The sequence below is a fragment of the Lissotriton helveticus genome, chromosome 10, assembly GCF_964261635.1.
Source record: "Lissotriton helveticus chromosome 10, aLisHel1.1, whole genome shotgun sequence".
Classification (NCBI taxonomy): Eukaryota; Metazoa; Chordata; class Amphibia; order Caudata; family Salamandridae; genus Lissotriton; species Lissotriton helveticus.
Genome location: NC_136071.1, coordinates 714,355,862 through 714,373,715, shown reverse-complemented (window position 1 = coordinate 714,373,715; position 17,854 = coordinate 714,355,862). Strand labels below are relative to the sequence as shown.

Genomic DNA, 17,854 nt, shown 5'->3' with positions numbered 1-17,854 from the left:
GGTCCAGTCTGTGTGCTTTAGCTGAGGTGAAATAAATTTGCCGCATGAACTTGTAATGTAACAGCTTATATCTACTGTTTAATGAGACTTCATGTGTCACTGCGCAGCATTTAGCCCACTGATTGTCTGTGATGAGTGCCCAAGGTCTGTCTCCCAGTCTGTGCGGACTTTATCATTATGAACGGGTCGTAGGGACGTGCAGGATTTGTACAGTTTGGAGAGGAGATATGCCCCAGTAGTGTTCTCTATTATAAGTATTACGGGCGCGAAAGACTCCGGCTCAAGGGGGAAGCCAGGCATCGCAGCGCAGACCGGATACAGCTCAATAAGAAGCTGTCCATGAATGTGACGGCCTGAAAACGGGCATCTTCAGATGGGGAAAAAATATGCCCCTCTGGATAGAAGTCTCGAAATGTAGTAATGTCAAACTAAGTTAAGGTGTGCTGGAACAATTTTTCGCCGGTGATTGGAAACCAACGAGCATTTGGGACAGGAAGTTATATCAATATATCTCATATGACATGCATCCACAAGCATTCAAGCATATTCCAACTACTGTATATTTCATACATATCTTAGGTCTACTAAAATGAGTACAATAAAACTATAACACCAATCCCCCCCCACCCAGTTACCCCTAATCAAGAAATGCAGTCATAAATAAAGTGTCAAAATATTCCACAAGCATAAGTATATCACAGTAGTACCAATTTTATCAGTATTAAATTAGATTTCACGTCCCTAACCCGCAAGGACTCAGGGAGCTATTCGATGAATCTGTGCCTGCTTCCGGGGCCAACAAACTATCCACCAGGTGTTCAACGCTTTAACCCTTTTAATTTCCCCTCGTCCTCTTTTCATCTCAAGAAACAACACGGCACTCTCCAAACTTGCCCATTTAACCATTTCTTTACTCTATCTAGTAATTTGAGGACCACGCGCTGATTTCCAGTGCATAGTCAATTCTCGTTTTGCCAAAATCAAACCTAATTCAGTAAATCTAGTAGTAGGTTTATTTTTAGGACGAGGGTATCCCCCTAGGAGGCAGTTCAAGGGTGTACAAGGGATATCCCGCAAGGCTGTTCCATTAATATATTTGATCACTTCCTCCCAGAACGCTGCTAATGAAAGGCAGGACCATACCATGTGGAACATTTCGGCCCCCAACTACCCCCATCTAGATCATTTTTCAGTCGCATAGAACGTGTTAATCTTGCCAGGTGTAAGATAAGCTCTATGCAGGATATAAAAATGTATTAATTTGAACCTAGCGTTTCTAGAAACAGCTGTTATATGCACTACAAGTCTATCCCAGTACAACTCGTTAATTTGGAGCTCCAAGTCTCTCCCATTCTATTTTCAACTCAGCAAGAGGAGAAAGAATATTTGCAAGAATCTCACAATATAGATACAAGACCGCTCGCACACACCCTGTTGTACAGAGCTGTTGACACACCTGATGTGTGACAGGTTCAGCATCTCCATTTCTCCAATAATTCCTTATTGTTACAACCAATGCCCTGTGTGCTAAAAATTGTCCACTAGGTATTAAATTCTTCAGCCAAGTCTTCAAACCTAAGCAATAGTCCATTCCGATATAGGTCTTCAACACGGTTAACCCTACAGGGAGTCCATCTTTCAATCCCTGCTAATGCTCCTACCTGAGCCACTATCTTCATCTATTTTAATGGCATATCAGGCGAATCGGGTACCTGGACTCTGGTTTGCGGCAATCTAAGTCAGCAGCACTGCTGTATCACTAGCAGCTCTTGAGAAATTAGTCTTCGCTGAGGAAGCAAGAAGACTTTAAATAAGTCCTGCAAATCAGGAAGTGAGCCAATAATACCCTCCCCAGGGTTCATTTAACAGGAAACCCTCCTATTTAACCACTGCAGTGAGTGAGCCACCAGATAATAAGATTCAGGATCAGGAGCAGCCAACCCTCCCTCCGTTACAGGACGTTGTAGTTTTGTTAGTGCTACTCTACGCCTTCCTGTTTCTGCACCCACTATCTCTTCAACAACACCAGCAATAATCATACATAACCTCCAAGTTGCAAAGTTAGACACCCTTCTTACTAGAGATATTAGAAAGAAAGTGAAGCCTAACAGCAAGATGAACACAAAAACGAACCCTTGGTAGGCATCTGACTGCAGGAAAGCTAAAAAGTGCCTACTTGAAAGTTTAAAATGGCGAAGCGCAACTCAGTAAGGAGAGCTAGGGACAGCCATAGGAAAACATTGGTCACCGCAAGGAAGAACTGGGAGGTAAATAGCTGGGTAGATCTCCTCCAGGCAGCAAAAAGCAATAACCTGGCAGTGTTCTGGAAAATAATTGTGTTAGGGGGCAAGGATCAAGTAGCGCAAACCGAGCATTACTTGGATTCAGTATCCTCGACCGAGCACTTTACCAACCTATACTCTGGTTTTCAGTCTTCTATCATTGAATACTGTGGACATGCTAATGATGAGAGAGACAGAGATACAGTCATTTTTAGTTTGAAAGAAACCAAACATGCAATAGATACCATCAAGGAGGGAAAAGCCCCGGGATTGGACAAACATCCTGGAGATCTGTTCAAACATGATGAAAAGGTTTGGGTCCCGTATGTTAACCTAATGAGTAACACCATAGCAGCAGGTGCTCCAGTGCCGGCAACATGGAAAGGGGCTAAAATCATGCCTAGCCATAAAAAAGGTAGTAAATAGAAACTCGAGAATCATAAGCCAATTAGCCTAATAGACGTGCTCCAAAAAATTTACGCTGGCAACTTTTACATAGGCTTACGAATGGATAGAGACTAACAGTATATCATTTGGAAATATGTCAAGGTAAAGGGGGGCTGTATCTACATAGCATTTTTAGACCTAAGGGCGGCCTTCGGCCTAGATGCCTACTGTGGGACTCATTAGAAAAACAGAAAGGGGCTGTAAGCCCGTTAGTTCAGTTAGCAAGGCTACACTGTGACAACTATGCAAGAGTTCGCTGGGGCATGAATGGGGAGCTCACTGAACCAATCCCAATTGATAGTGAGACAGGGATGCGTACTTGCTCCCACCCTGTTCTTGCTCTATATCAATGATGTGGTTGATCATTTACAACAAAACTAAAAATTACCTTCCTAAGTTGAGTGTGAACTCTGTTCCAGGGTTATTATTTGCAGACAACACCTTCCTGATTTCACAGACATCCAGGGGCTTGCAAAACGTACTGGATGATTTTAATAAATATTGTAATGTAATGTAAAAGACCTAGAAATACACATTGGCAAAACTAAGTACATGGCCATAAATCCCCATAAGGGTTTTAGAAATAATTGTAAGGTGAACAATCAAAAATTAGAAGATGTCCCAAACTTTACCTATTTGGGTATATTGCTTGATTCAAAGCTAACATGGAAACCTTGGGTAAACCACTCAGAACTAGTGCTTGACCAGGGGGCAGGGGCTATCCTCAAAAAGTATAGCTCATCCTCAAGCAAACCTTTGCCACGAGCCCTAGAGTTATATAAATGTAATGCTCAAGCAGCAGTTCTGTGTGCATCAGAACTCTTGGGTATCAGAAACATTAAGCAGTTAACAAATGGGGAAAACAAGTTTACGAGGAAACTAATGGGGCTACCCTTATCAACACCACTTATCACAATGTTTTACAACTTAAACATGAACCGCATAGGACAAACTGCAACACTGCGACCGCTGCTTTACTGGATACGACTATGGATAACACCAGAATTAGCGGTATATAAAGAAGCTGTAAGAGAACTCCTAGCCATTTGCCCTGGCTTAGATTTGTCAAGAAATGGCTCATAGAACCAGGCCTTAGCTCATATCGGATTGAGCCACACAACTTAACATCAAGTTCCAAAAATGTATTCAAAATAATATTTTGGATACATATTTTGAACGCCCTCCATTGGGACCCAAATTTGGGAAGGTTTACAAATCAATTTCTAAATGTAAAACCTAATCCGTTCTTCGAGGAATTTCTTGACCATGTACAACCTCATTTGGCAAGAATCTTGTACTTAAAACTAAGGTATTACACCCTGCAGATTAAGAGTTCTACTGTAAATTGGGGAACGCAGGGAGATCGTACCTGCACTTTATGCACTTTAGGGCTTATTGAAAACACTGCACACATCCTCTTCTCTTGTCCAGCATATGCTTTGGCAAGGAGGAAATCGATTCCCCCGTTGTGCAATACATTGGGATTTAGAAAGCACCAAGACGCCTTAAGGGTGCTGACAGTTAGTACTAAACAGTATGTAATATTTGCTATATCTAGATATCTGTTTGCAGTAGGGATTATAAGAGGCAAAATGGGGCTAAAGCTGTGATGCTGTAATGAATAAAGTGCTCCTTTTTGTGTGAAATATGCACCTTGAAATGTATTAACCTTAATTGTAATTTTAGATGTATTATACACAGTTTTAGCTGTTTTTAGATATACATACAACAGAGGGATGTACTGGAGTACTTCGTGACCAGTTAACATCCGTTTCTACATTAAGGAATGCATTGAGATCGATAATTATTTTATTGAGGACATCATAAATACTGCTTGATGCATTTTTAGATTATATTCAGTGGTTGTTCAATACATGTTTACAGTACAGTTGGATATTGACAATTGATTGAATATTTTGTTTTATTTTTATGGCCTCTGGCCGAAATAAAGTATTTATGAGGAGCCAATGAATTCTTGTATGTAGCAAAGAACTCTAAAGGTAACCCATCTGCTCCAGGAACCTTGTCACACGCCATATTGTTTATGGCAGCTTTAATTTCTTGTATAGTTACATCCCCCCCCTCAAATCATCGGCATCCTCACGCAAGAGGACCCGCAGTTGGCTTATTGATAACAAAAAAAATCCTCTATCCTGCGGTGGTGCTCTAGGTGCTGGAGCATATCCATATTATTATTATTATTATTATTAATTTTTTTTATAGAGCGCGTAGTCACCCGTGGGTATCCCAGCGCTAAAGATCCAAGCACCTGAGCGTAAGAACGGGGGGCGGGGGAGGGGGGGGCAGAAAGGGGGGAGTCAGAGTTTAGAGAAAAAGATGGGTTTTAAGCCGCTTCCTGAAACCTAGGTAGTTTGATTCTGTTCTCAGGTTGCGGGGAAGAGCGTTCCAGAGGCGTGCGGTGTGGACCGAGAAGCGCCTTCCGCCCGAACGTGCCTTCTTGACTCTGGGGATGATAATGAGGCACTCGTGATCAGATCGGAGGGATCTTGGGGCTTTGTACGGTCTGATAAATTTTCTTAGGATAGGGGGGCCTTTGTTTTGAAGTAGTCTGTGGGCCAGGCAGAGGGCTTTGAACTTCACTCGCTCCCTCACCGGGAGCCAGTGGAGAAGCTTCAAGGCTGGTTTGGCCGAACTTCTGGCGGGGGTATTGGTGAGGATTCGGGCAGCTGAGTTTTGGATTCTTTGTAGTTTATTCAAAGTTGCTTCAGGGGCGCCTAGGTAGATGGAGTTGCTGTAGTCTAGCCTGGATAGTATTAGGCCTTGGATTAAGAGTTTTTGAGAGGTGGAAGGAAGTAGGGGCAGAATCTTCCTCATTGATTTGAGAAGGCCAAAGCAGGTCCCGGCTACTTTTTTTGCTTGTGTGGTAAAAGTTAAGTCGGTTTCGAGCCATACACCCAAGCTTTTTACCTCGGGTTTCGGGTCTGGGGAGGGCCCAGGCAGGTTGGCCAGATGTCCTGTGGGAGGGAGAGCCCTTTCCGACCAGGGAGAAGAATGTCAGTTTTTGAGCCATTTAGTTTTAAAGCTGAGCTATTCATCCAACCTTGTATCTGCGTCAGACAGTTGTATAAGTCCGCAGGTTGTTGGCTTGGGTGAGATAAGGCCACGACTAATTGGGTGTCATCAGCATAGCTGACGATACTCACTCCGAAAGGTTTAACGACCTCCTCCAATGGGGACATATAGATATTGAATAAAGTAGGGCTCAGAGAGGAGCCCTGAGGTACGCCACATTGGAGGGGTGTTTCGGAGGAGCAGGCATTATTCTCCCAGATCTGGAAGGAGCGTTGGCCCAGGAAAGACGAAAGCCAAGATAGTGCGGTGCCTTCCACACCGACCCTCCTAAGCCGATGGATAAGGATCTGGTGGTTGACGGTGTCGAAGGCCGCACTAAGGTCGAGGATGATCACTGCCACTGATCCCCCTGCGTCCAAAATTGCTCTGGCCTCCTCCACCGCCGCAAGGAGGGCGATGTCCGTGCCCTGCCCTGGGCGGAAACCTGTCTGTGAACTTTTTAGTCGGTCATTGGTTTCTAGAAATTGTGATAGTTTCCTATTCACAAGTTTTTCGGCGATCTTACTCGTCCCAGGAAGGAGAGAGATTGGCCTGTAGTTGGCTAGATCCAGGGGATCCAAAGATGGTTTCTTCAATAGGGCCTTAACGACTGCCGCTTTCCAACTGGATGGAACGACTCCCTGCTGAAATGAGGCGTTGATGAGATGGGTAAGGGGGGGAACGATAGTTGGTGCTACTTTCTTGAGGATACATAGCGGGGCAGGGTCCCTGGGCGATCCGCTTTTGATGGTATTTAGCGTGCTTTCGACTTCTTCAATGGTCACTTGCCCCCAGGAGGATAAACAGGGGGAGGTGGGAGTGTTGAGGATCTCTTTTTCCTCACTCGAGTTTGTGATTGGGATTGAGTCGAGGATTTTCTGGATCTTCTCTTTGAAAAAGTTAGCTAGCTGACGGCATTTTTTTCCATCTGCTTTGGGATCTGGTGGGTTTCTTGGTCCAGGGTCTGGTACCTTAAGGAGTTCCTTTAGGATAACATATGATTCTTTGCTGGAGCAGGCAGAATTTTCTATTCTAACTTGAAAGAAAGAGCTTTTTGTTTTGCGTAGGGCAGTCTTATAAGTTTGTAAAGAAGTAAGGTAGACGTCCTTCTTTACCTTAGACTTAGTCGTATCCCTCCTCCATGAACGTTCTGTTCTCTTGCAGTCTTGTCGCAGAGACTTCAACTCTGGGGTATACCAGGGAGCGGGGGTCACTCTTTTGGGATGTCTGAGAGTGGTGGTTTTAGGGAGGAGTTTGTTTAGGGACGATGTTACCCAGGAGTTGAACTGTTCATCGGCAGTGATAGGATTGGTGGAGAGGGCAGGGATAGAGTCTGAAAGAGTGGTGGCCCATTCATCTGGTACAAGCTTGTGCCAGCGCCTGTCGGTGACCTTAATTTTGGTGGTTTGAAGGGGTACTGTGGGTACATCCCAGGAGATCGGGATTAAAAAGTGATCTGTCCATGGAAGGTGAAGGGGGGGACAGGTGGTGATATCCGAGATGTGTAATATTCATGATTTGATTATATAATGCTTCACCTGCAGCAGAGTCAAGCTCCAGAATCAAAGATTCCCTTTTGTGGGATTAATAAGCCATTTCAATAGGGATCCTGCTTTATCACGCTTAGAATGAGCACGAGTCAATATTCCTTATAATCAAAACATAATTTTTCAACTTGGGCTGCCAATAATTCCTTTACTTCGAGCAGGGGATATTTAAGAGCCAATAATTCCTTTACTTCGAGCAGGGGATATTTAAGAGCAGGATTACCTGGGCTATGTTGCTCAATGCTTCAAAGTACCCTTTTCTTAGTTTCCACCTCCCCAACTAAAGTTCTGAGCACCCCAGCCACCTCTGCAATGAATCGATCACTGTCTTAAATGCACCCCATTCAATCAAAGAGGATGTAGCTGTTCCAGCATTTTTCTTAGAGTAGCAGTTGTAGCCTCTCCAATATTATTTTTAAAACCTGAATCATCTTGGGCCTCCACCTTTAAACGCCAAATCGGAATGCAAGGGCGCTTACTCCCCCAATTCAAAGAGACTAACACAGGGCTGTGATCCGAAATAGTTTGGCATACATATTCAATACTGTGAACCACACCATTGACAGTCTGAGAGCCTAAAAAGGTATCCAGCCGAACATGAAGTTTGTGTACTCCTGAATAGTCATGTGTCACAGAGTGCGTTCGCCTCCAAGAGTGAATAAGCCCCCACTGTTGCTGCCAGGCACTAAAATTCCGAGCTGTCCGGTTCACAGGAAAATCCCCTAACGATGGGTGTGAACGGGCAAATGCCGGATCTGCAAAACAGTGAAAATTCCTACCTAATAAAATGGTCTGAGTAAAGTAAGGTGCCAAGGCCTTAGATGGGTCCACAAGAAATTCACTCTGGTTTGTGTTAGGTGCATAAATTCCATAAACAGTAAGATCGCATCCTGCTAACCTAACAGAGACAACCACGAATCTACTCTCAGGATCCACAAATTCATTTGTTTTTTAAAGTGTAACCCAGCTCTCAACCAAATTAATACTCCTCTAGCAAATGCCGAATAAGTGGTGGCAAATACTTGGCCCGCCTTCTCTTGAGAAGAGCCAATCCTTCGTGTTTATTAGGATGGGTTTCCTTCAGGAGGGCAAAGTGAGTGCTCTGTCTCTTAAGATAAGAATACACTTTATAACTTTTGGACATACTGTTTAGACCCCGGACATTCCAGGATACAAAATTATATATCACGGAGGTCGCTATGTAGAATAGTCAGAGATGGTGGTCACTGTATCTCACATGACAGTGACACTTACTTGTTCTAATGCTACCCTAAATCAGCAGACAGGGTTAACTGTACCTAAAACCCAAAACCTAATAAAACGAACCCAACTACCTTTCCCCAGGAACAGAAGTAGACAACTTCTCATCCAAACCAGTCTGACATCATCCAACTCACATGCATGCATTACCAGCACAACAAAAGCAAAAAAGAGGGGGGTGAAGCGCAGTCTTCACAGCCCTCCATCTAAAAATTACAAAAGAATATTCACCTAATTCTAAAGCCCTACTCCAAAACCTGACATTACAGTATTCTCTAGCTTTCAGATTCTCATTGGATGGGCCTGGAGTGATTTTAGGCAACAACTTTGCAGAATCCTTAGATGAGACAGATGTTTGATCAGAGGCTGAGTCACCTTGATCACTTTCTCTATTGAGTGCCACTCATGGCAGCTATTGCCTCGAGAACCTGCCTACATTCATGGTGCACCTGTAACTGAGATGGAGCAGTTCCTTGGACACCCTTGGTGCTCTTTTTAGGTGTTCTCATGCTAAGTTGGCTTTTCTTCAGTTTGAACTCCTTTTTGTTGAGGAAGGCCAACAATCCATCCCCAAAGAGATTGTGGAGCAGTGAAACATTGCACCTCCTCACCAAAGGTTACCCTCAGTTTGGCAGGGAACAGCATAGCATAAGATATGACAAGTTGGCGAAGACGTTTTTTGGCTTCTGTAAAGGAAGCCCTCTGCTTTTCGACTTCATGCGAGAAGTCTGGGAATAACATGACTTTATGGTTTCCAACCATAATATTTTCAAAGAGACTGACTTGTGACAGAATGTGGTCTCGGTCTTTATAATGTAATAGCTTCGCCACTATTAGACGAGGAGTCACACCAGGTAGTTGGGGCCTTGAGGACATACAATGGGAATGCTCTAGGGTATACTACAGAGAGAGGCCCTCTGGGGGCCACTGCTTATTTATTCCAACCTCTAAAAAGTTTATCAAATTTACAGCAGTGCCCTCAATATGTTCCGGCATACCAATAATTCTTATAATATTTCAGTGGGCCCTATTTTCTACATGTCCTACCCTTGTTTCTAAAATGTTAAACTTGTTTTCCATATCAGACAGCTTAGATTTCCCTGACGCCATCTCAGGCTTGAAATCATCAATGGCATGCTCTGCAGTGGAAACATGCTCAGTCAGCCGCCTCGGATTGTTTCAACACAGACCCATGTCTGCTACCAAGGAATCATCTTTCTTCTCTTGAGAGCCCAACATCAAAGAAGGGTCAGGCTCCAATGTTTTTTTTTTTCTGCTAACCTTACCCATGGTAATGACCACTCAGTCCAAAGTGAGATCTCAAGTAAGTGCCTCACCATACTTCAATATAATTCTGTTCTTCAGACAGGTCAAGACAGGAGGTCCCAGTCTTCAGGCAGATCAGGTCACACTTTGAGAGGAAAACAAAATAAGCAAGATCTAGATACTAATCTGCCAGAGATCGTTAATGTTACCACATGTGTCCACTGATGCCCCATTGAAGGAAGAAAAGGGACATTTGTCTTGGGCACATCGAGGGCTGCAGTCAAAGCTAGTGGGATGTATAATTGGTCTCAAGAAGCTACCTCTTGTCATACAATATAGGACCAGAAAACGTGGCTGTTATGGTTACCATTAGTCTCTTATACAGACAAGAAAGTGACCCTCTGGGAGATGAGTTGGAGTTATAATTTTTCAGATAGAGGCAACTTTGCCATAAAAGCAAGAGAGGGCCCAAATAATCTTGAAGCTGTAGATTGACTGAATCTGCAGACAAGATCGAATTCTGTAGGGGGGGACGCCCATTTTGACAAATGGGGACCAATGTCTAATAAACCTGGACGTCCAATTTACCCAGGATTCTCATCATGAAGGAAAAAATCTTGATGGAAGCAAAGTAATTAACATCTCTGAGTCATAAGGGTTGGATTACACAATTATTACTGATTGCCCGCCTAACACACCAAGCTATTTAACATCGGGAGGTGTGAAGATGGTCTCTTGGAATATAGCAGGACACCCCAAAAACCATTTTGAACCTGATTGGCAGGATTATATTGATAACTTTGACTTCTGCCTCTTCCAGGAGACATGGGTGAGGGAGCCATTATACAAAGTGGTTTACAGAACATTCAGCATAGAGGCCCAGCAGCTAGGCAAATGTAGACGTCAGGCGGGCTACCAATTTGGGTAAAAAAACGACATAAATGCAACCATAGAAATTGTCCCAACTAATTTGAATGATATCCTGGGTCTAAAATTGAGTTTCCCAAATAGGTCTCAGATGCACATTTTTAATATATATATAAGACCAAGGGAGCGTTCGAAGGAATCGTTGTTAATCCAACAACTGGAAGAAATCCTCAATTCTATCATTCCAAATGGGCCCACTATAGTCTGGGGAGACTTTAATTGTTGCTATGAACCGTTACTAGGATTAGATACCATCTTTGAGGAAGAAGACTTGGCAATAGGGTTCCCGCCACTCAGAGTGGAAAAAATGGTGGGGTGCTCTGTCTCTGCAATGCAAATATTCCACTTCACCATAGAGAAAGGCCTACGGTCTTGTAATGGCAGATCCCCTTCTGACCTCGAATGCTTAAATACTTTCTCAAGAGGTCACTTTTCATCCCGAATAGACTACATCATGATAAGCATGGCTCACTTGGCTTATGTACAGGATTTCAAAGTAGATGACAGAAGAGAAAGTGACCACTTCCCACTGTGTTTAGCCTTGGTGGGAAAATGGTTTCTGACACATTCGTCTCCACAAAACCGAAATGAGTGATGAGATCATAGAGCCCTTAGTAAGTAAAAGAAGAGCAGTAAAATGGCCAACATTAGTCGACCAATTTGAACCCCTCTCTAAAATATATAACCCCTTCTGATCTTCTAGCCTCTTTTTTAAACCCCCAGCACTGAAAATGTAACGATAACTCAGATTCACAAAAAGTTGATAGAAAACATAAAACCTTATTTAACCAAATCATAACCAGGGAAAACTAGTCGTAAGGTTGAAACCAGACCATCTAATACTTGGTTTAATAAAGAATGTGTAGTGGCCAAACAACGCCTCATTAAGGCGATTCAATACAAAGAGATAGCTGTGATCAGATACGAAGGAAATATATATAATATAACCCTGAAAGTAGCTCGAAGAAACTGGGAAGATGCCAGCTGGGAGGACCTGATAGTAGCAACAAAGGCTGGCTATCAGTCCATGTTTTGGCGGATTATAGCCCATGGTATTAAAACAAACAAACCGGCCCATGGCTACCATTTAGACCCCTCCACATGGGAAAGACACTTTGCTAATTTGTATGCACCGCCAAAATTGGTAGACAAAGTTCCCGTAGGTAATGCAGAGGAACAGCTGACTCTAAATGAGGTTGCACCATTACACTTTAATATAGAATATACCAGACTAGCGACAACGGCCATCAAGTCATCTAGCGATAGCGGCCATCAAGTCATCTAAAGCTCCAGGACCCGATAAGCTACCCGGGGACCTTTTTAAACATGCACCTGAGGTGTGGGCGCCATATATAAACCATCTATGTAATGCAGTTGCCAGGGGATCACCAATTCCAGAGTCCTGGAAGGGAGCGGAAATCGTTCCGATTTATAAGAAGGGCAGTAGAGACGATCCCGCTAACTACAGACCCATAAGTCTGATAGATATATTACAAAATGTCTACGCTAAGCAAATCTTGGATAAGCTAGACGACTGAATGAACGAAAACAATGTTCTTTCATCTTGCCAGGCGGGCTTTAGAAGGAAAACTAACATGATAGACCAAGTGTTTAGACTTGTAACTATAGCCTGGAAATATACAAAGTTGAGACCTGGTCACTTATATGTCGCCTTTATCCATTTAAAGGCCACATTCGATTCAATCCCTAGAGACCTACTATGGACAAATTTGTTACAGCAGGGAGTACCTAAGGAGATTTTAATTCAATTGATTAGGCTTCATGAGGGCAACTTTGCAAAAGTCCGTTGGGGCAAAAGGGGGGAACTCACGGAGGAGATACCAGTCAAGAGAGGGGTGCGTCAAGGATGCGTCCTGGCACCAACCCTGTTCCTTTTATATGTTAACGACATGGTCTAGTTTCTCCAAAAATAACAACATGATTCCCCAAAACTTGGAGGGACATTTGTGCACTAACATTCGCTGATGACACAATTCTGTTATCCTAAACCCCAAAGGGCTTGCAAAATCTCTTAAACTCACTAAATCAATATTGCATACTAAAAGGTCTGGAACTCAATCCCGTTAAAACAAAATATATGGCTATAAAACCCCAAAATTTTTTTTAAAATAACATAGCGCTGAACGGAGTGACCCTAGAGCGTGTCTCTAATTTTATTTATCTAGGGGTAACCATTGATTCAAAACTTTCCTGGAACTCACAGATAATGAAATCGAAAACAATTTTATTGCAAAACTCTGCTCTAATTATTAAAAACAAAAGGATGCAACTATGACAAAGGCAGTATTACCAGCCCTGGAAGTTTACAAGTCCAGAGCGCAAACCGCAGCAATATATGGTTCAGAGCTATTGGCTGGGGAAAATCTCTCCTCTTTAATTATGGTAGAAAATAAGGTTTTAAGAAGATTTGTGGCACTTCCCCAAAATACTCCTCTGATTCCACTATTATATGACCTAGGTATAAAACGACTTGAACACAAGGCAATTTGGATGACCCTGTCATATTGGACCACAGATGAATTAGTAACATATAGACAAACATTGAGTGAGTTACTGACACTTGAAAACCATTTATTGGGATTTCATTTGGCATAGAATCACCTTAAATAGTACATCAAGAACCCTCACAACCCCAATTCCTGATGTCGAAAACAACTCCTTATTTTGAACCATTTTTGTACGATATTGAACCCCAACTGGCAACAATTGTTACCTGAAATTCAGGTACGGTATGCTGCAGATAAAAACTTTTACATCAAAATGGGGACAGCAACAGAATGGAGATAAAGATCCTAACTGTACTCTGTGCCATCTGGGGGCCAGGGAGGATATCGCTCATGTTTTATTCTTCTGTCCCAAATATATAAACCCCAGAAGAAAATGGATAAAACCCCTAGGCAGAAGCATGAATATTAGAATATTTTATGATATGTTGCTTATACTAAAAACTGATACCTAAAAACTCATTATTTTCGGCGTGTGTAGATTTTTATTGACTGAAAACTTTATAAGAAGGAAGGAAGGGCAAAAATGTTAAAGATATTATTTGCTATTTTTAAATTGGGGTACCCTCAGGGATTACTATCCTGGTATTAGGATGTGTATTTCAAGATGTGGATTCTTGAAGGCATATTTTATTGAGACCGAATTATAATGAATTCATTGGTATCATCGAAGCATTGCCGAATATTTTTAATAGTGAACTTTTTAATAAGAGTATACGCAAATTTGCTCATGGCACTTTGTGAAATTTATTGTTAAAAATTGTATATGGTGACTACAATTTCTACCACAAATTTAACCAAAGTCTTTTAATTGTGTAAATGTAGCCCATGTCATACAACCGTGCCAGCATATATTGTAAATAATACGATGAAAAATGTATGTTAATTGTTTTTAATAAGGTTGAACAAACCTGTACTTGACACTTTATAGAATTAAACGCTAAATATTGTACATAGGGAACAAAACGTATGTGATAAAAACAATTGAAGATTTCCAACTATGTAAATGTAGCACACTGATACATAATTTTGCTGCTGCCTACTGTAAATACTATGAGGATCAATGTAATGTACTTGTTTTATTTACCAATGTTTCTAGTGTTTTAACTATGCTTTGATGATTCTGTGAATCGAATAAAGTTTTCTGAATCTGAATGGAAAGCAGAGGAGGTAGGAAAGTTTTATGCCTTCAATTATTCCCAGGGCACTAAGGAGGGCAACAAAGTAAACTCCAGGCCTCAGTGCAATCTGTAAGTCCCTAGTACGTTTTACCTCTAGTGCGTTGAAAGGACAGGGGAAAGTCACCAAATACTCTTCCTATGTAAATCTGTCCACAGATTTCATAAGCACTGCTTTACCTCGCAATTCATACACTAACATGAGTAGTTGGATGCTCTCCAAATACTCAATTAATCAGTACCAAAATGTTTTGCCTTATACTCCAGTTTCTCGTTGTACTGTATACTTGTATATGCTGTTGGCCTTTTTAAAAAATGTTCTGCCATAGAAAGGGTTTAAAAAGGCACTCAGTGGCGTGAATTCATCAATGCTCAGAAAACCTGCAAATCTTTTTGCAAAAGCTTATTGCTTCCCTATTTTTTGAAATGTTTAGACAAATTGACATTAATATTAAAACTCTTTAAAAACCTTAAAGATTGTATGTAACAGTATAAATTTGTTCTTTTCATAAATAATGCTGTAATATTTTTTTTTAATTTTCAGATCTTTGGGAATTCTACCTCCCTTATCTATATTCTTGTATATCACTGATGGGGTGTTTGTTACTTCTTTGTAAGTATTTTCTTTTTTTTTATTGAATTACAAGCTTTATCTGATAGTTAACTATTGTAAAATTATAATACACACTAATCTTTCAAGTACATGACTTTTCAAAGAACAGTTAATTAGCAGAGTTCAGGTACGTGAGCAGCAACTGATGTCTCATTAGACGGTATACCAAGTGAACGCGTCATACTTCCTTCTACCGATTCTACTGTCTAAACCTGGCATTCAGCTTGAAGCATCTTCACTTCCTTCGGTTAACATTTGTAGTTATTTGTACATCCATGCAGAGGGTCCGCTAGCCCCATCCTGACTAATTTAGGTATTTAAAAAACATTTTTTTTCAGGGTTGGGGGATCTGTTTTTATTAAGAAATCTTTGGCTGGAAACGCATTTTACGTTTTCTTTAATGAGTTTTGCTTTTTTAGATGTGTACTGTTTTTTTCAGGGTGTATCGTTTTCTAGACCTGTGTCATGTTGCATAGGAAATCTTTTATTTCACGTGCCAGATATTTTCTGGTGGAACAAGTCACCTACTTTTAGAGGAGATCCACTGATCAAAACAATCAACCATCTTAGCCATTTCTTTTTTTTTAACAAATCTTTTTATTAAGCATATATCGTTTGCAGTATACAGTACAATATCCACGGACAGTTGATGATGTAAACACCAAAACATACATGTCCAGTTGATCCATTGGTGCGCCAGACATTCCGGATCTCATATCTCTGACCTCTCATTGTTAATATCTGTTATTGAGTCCATATCCTTCCTCCCTCACCCTCCCAATCTCATAGACCCCTATGTCCCCCATTGGTGCCATATTTTCTCCCATTTCCTAGGGCAACCCCTACTCTCATATACAACCTTTTCTGCGGCACAACACAAATCTAGGTCGGCTTTCCATTGATTCACCTTTGGTGGAAGGGCGGCGCCCCACGCCCTGGCAGTGTTCCTCGTAGCCACCATTAGCCAAATTTTCTAGCATTACGACCATATCTGTTCCCCCGTTACACATAGTATGTGCCATCTGCCATCTATAGGAATTTTTTGCCCCAGGACCTCTGACGTCACTCGTATTACTTTCCCCCAATATTGTTGTATAACTGGACACTCCTAAATGATGTGAAAGAAGGTACCCCTTTGGTCACAGCCCTTCATGCAACTATCTGTGTGGATGTGCCCAAGTTTGTGCATTAGTATTCTCGTAGAGTAGGACCTATGGAGAATCCTTAACTGTACTAGCCTGAATCTTGCTCTGACTCCTACTTCTCTTGGGCTTTGTATGGCCAATACCCAATCATCATCTTCCAATAGGCCGGTGTCAATCTCCCAGGCCTCCCGCAGCACTCCAGGGGGTCGGGAACAATCTTCCTATATGTAAGGGATAATGCCTTTTCTGGAACTGGGTCTAATAAGAGTCGGTCTTCTAAGGGGCTGTGTCCCTGAATTCGTTCCCCCGGTCTAATATGCCTACGGAGTGCATGCCCAACTGTGTATATCTTTATCTTTCTGCTTCTGCTAGCTGGAACTCCTTCTGCCAATCTTCGAATGAGATTATTGCCAGGCATCTCCATATGTCACCTAGATGGGCTATATCCAGCAGTTTACATTTACTGAAGCCCTGTAGTTTGCCGACCTCATCCAGCATATCACTATCCATAGCGGGGAACGTTCTGTCAGTTTATTATCCCCCCCAATGAACTTATTGCCCCCCTTCCATGCGTCCAGTACAGTCTTTGTATGTGAGGGCATGTGCTTCCCAGCCAGTATGCGGTACAGTGCACCTGGATAGCCTCTGGGGCTCTTCACAAAGTGGTCTACTCTGTATGCTGGGTCGTTTCTATCCCCAAAGATCCAGTCATTAATACTTATCAGCTGTGATGCCCAATAATATTTTCTAAGGTCCGGTACAGCCAGGCCACCCTCATATACGCCTTGCTGGAGTTTGACCAATGCTCTTCTTGCACCTCCCCATCCCACAATAGTTTCTGCAAATCACTATCTACTTCCCAGAAGAATCTGTCAGATACCTTGTACGGGGTGTTCTGGAGGACATATACCATACTCGCAATTACATCATCTTGAACAGAACCGCTCTCCTCATCAGGGAGATCGGCAGCGTCCTCCAATGCGATACATCTCTTCTAACGCATTCAATTTGGGATAACAATTTCCTTTCTATAAATCCTGTTTCTGTTTTGATGATGGTAATACCTAAATATTTGAAGCTATCTTTTCAGTTGGGGCTTTACTAATGCCCCTCCCAACCCCCACCCGGGAAGAGAGGGCGGCGGGCCATTGGAGAGCATAAACATGAGGGGCTTATTCCAATTAATTTGATATCCTGAATACCCTCCAAATAGGTGAAAAATGTGTTGGAGTCTACTAATTGTAAAACAAGGCTTTGTTGTATATAAGAGGACATTGTTGGCATATAAGGATATTCTCTCTTTCCACTGTTAACTGCCTCGATTCCGGAGACCACTGGGTCTCCTCTCATCCACGCCGCTAGCGGCTCCAGTGCCAATGCGAACAGTACCGGGGACAGTGGGCACCATTGTCTCGTCCGCCTGTGCAGGGCGATGGTGCGGGAGACGGAGCCATTCACCAATACCCTGGCCAATGGGTTTTTGTAGAGTAGTCTAATCCATGATTGGAACTGGGGGCCAAACCCGAATCTTTCCAAGACTGCGAATAGGTAATGCCATTCGATGCTGTCGTACGCCATACACGCATCCAAAG

At 42.3% G+C, this 17,854-nt stretch overlaps 1 protein-coding gene across 2 annotated transcripts in view; it reads left to right on the top strand.

Annotated features, from left to right (window-relative positions):
* The window catches only part of LMBR1 (limb development membrane protein 1), an 824,544-nt gene that overhangs the window by 503,606 nt on the left and 303,084 nt on the right, over positions 1-17,854 (top strand). For both annotated transcript variants that reach the window (XM_078663261.1, XM_078663260.1), the window contains exon 7: positions 15,049-15,117. In XM_078663261.1, coding sequence (XP_078519387.1) covers positions 15,049-15,117 — 69 coding nt within the window. The remainder of the gene's footprint in view (positions 1-15,048; positions 15,118-17,854) is intronic.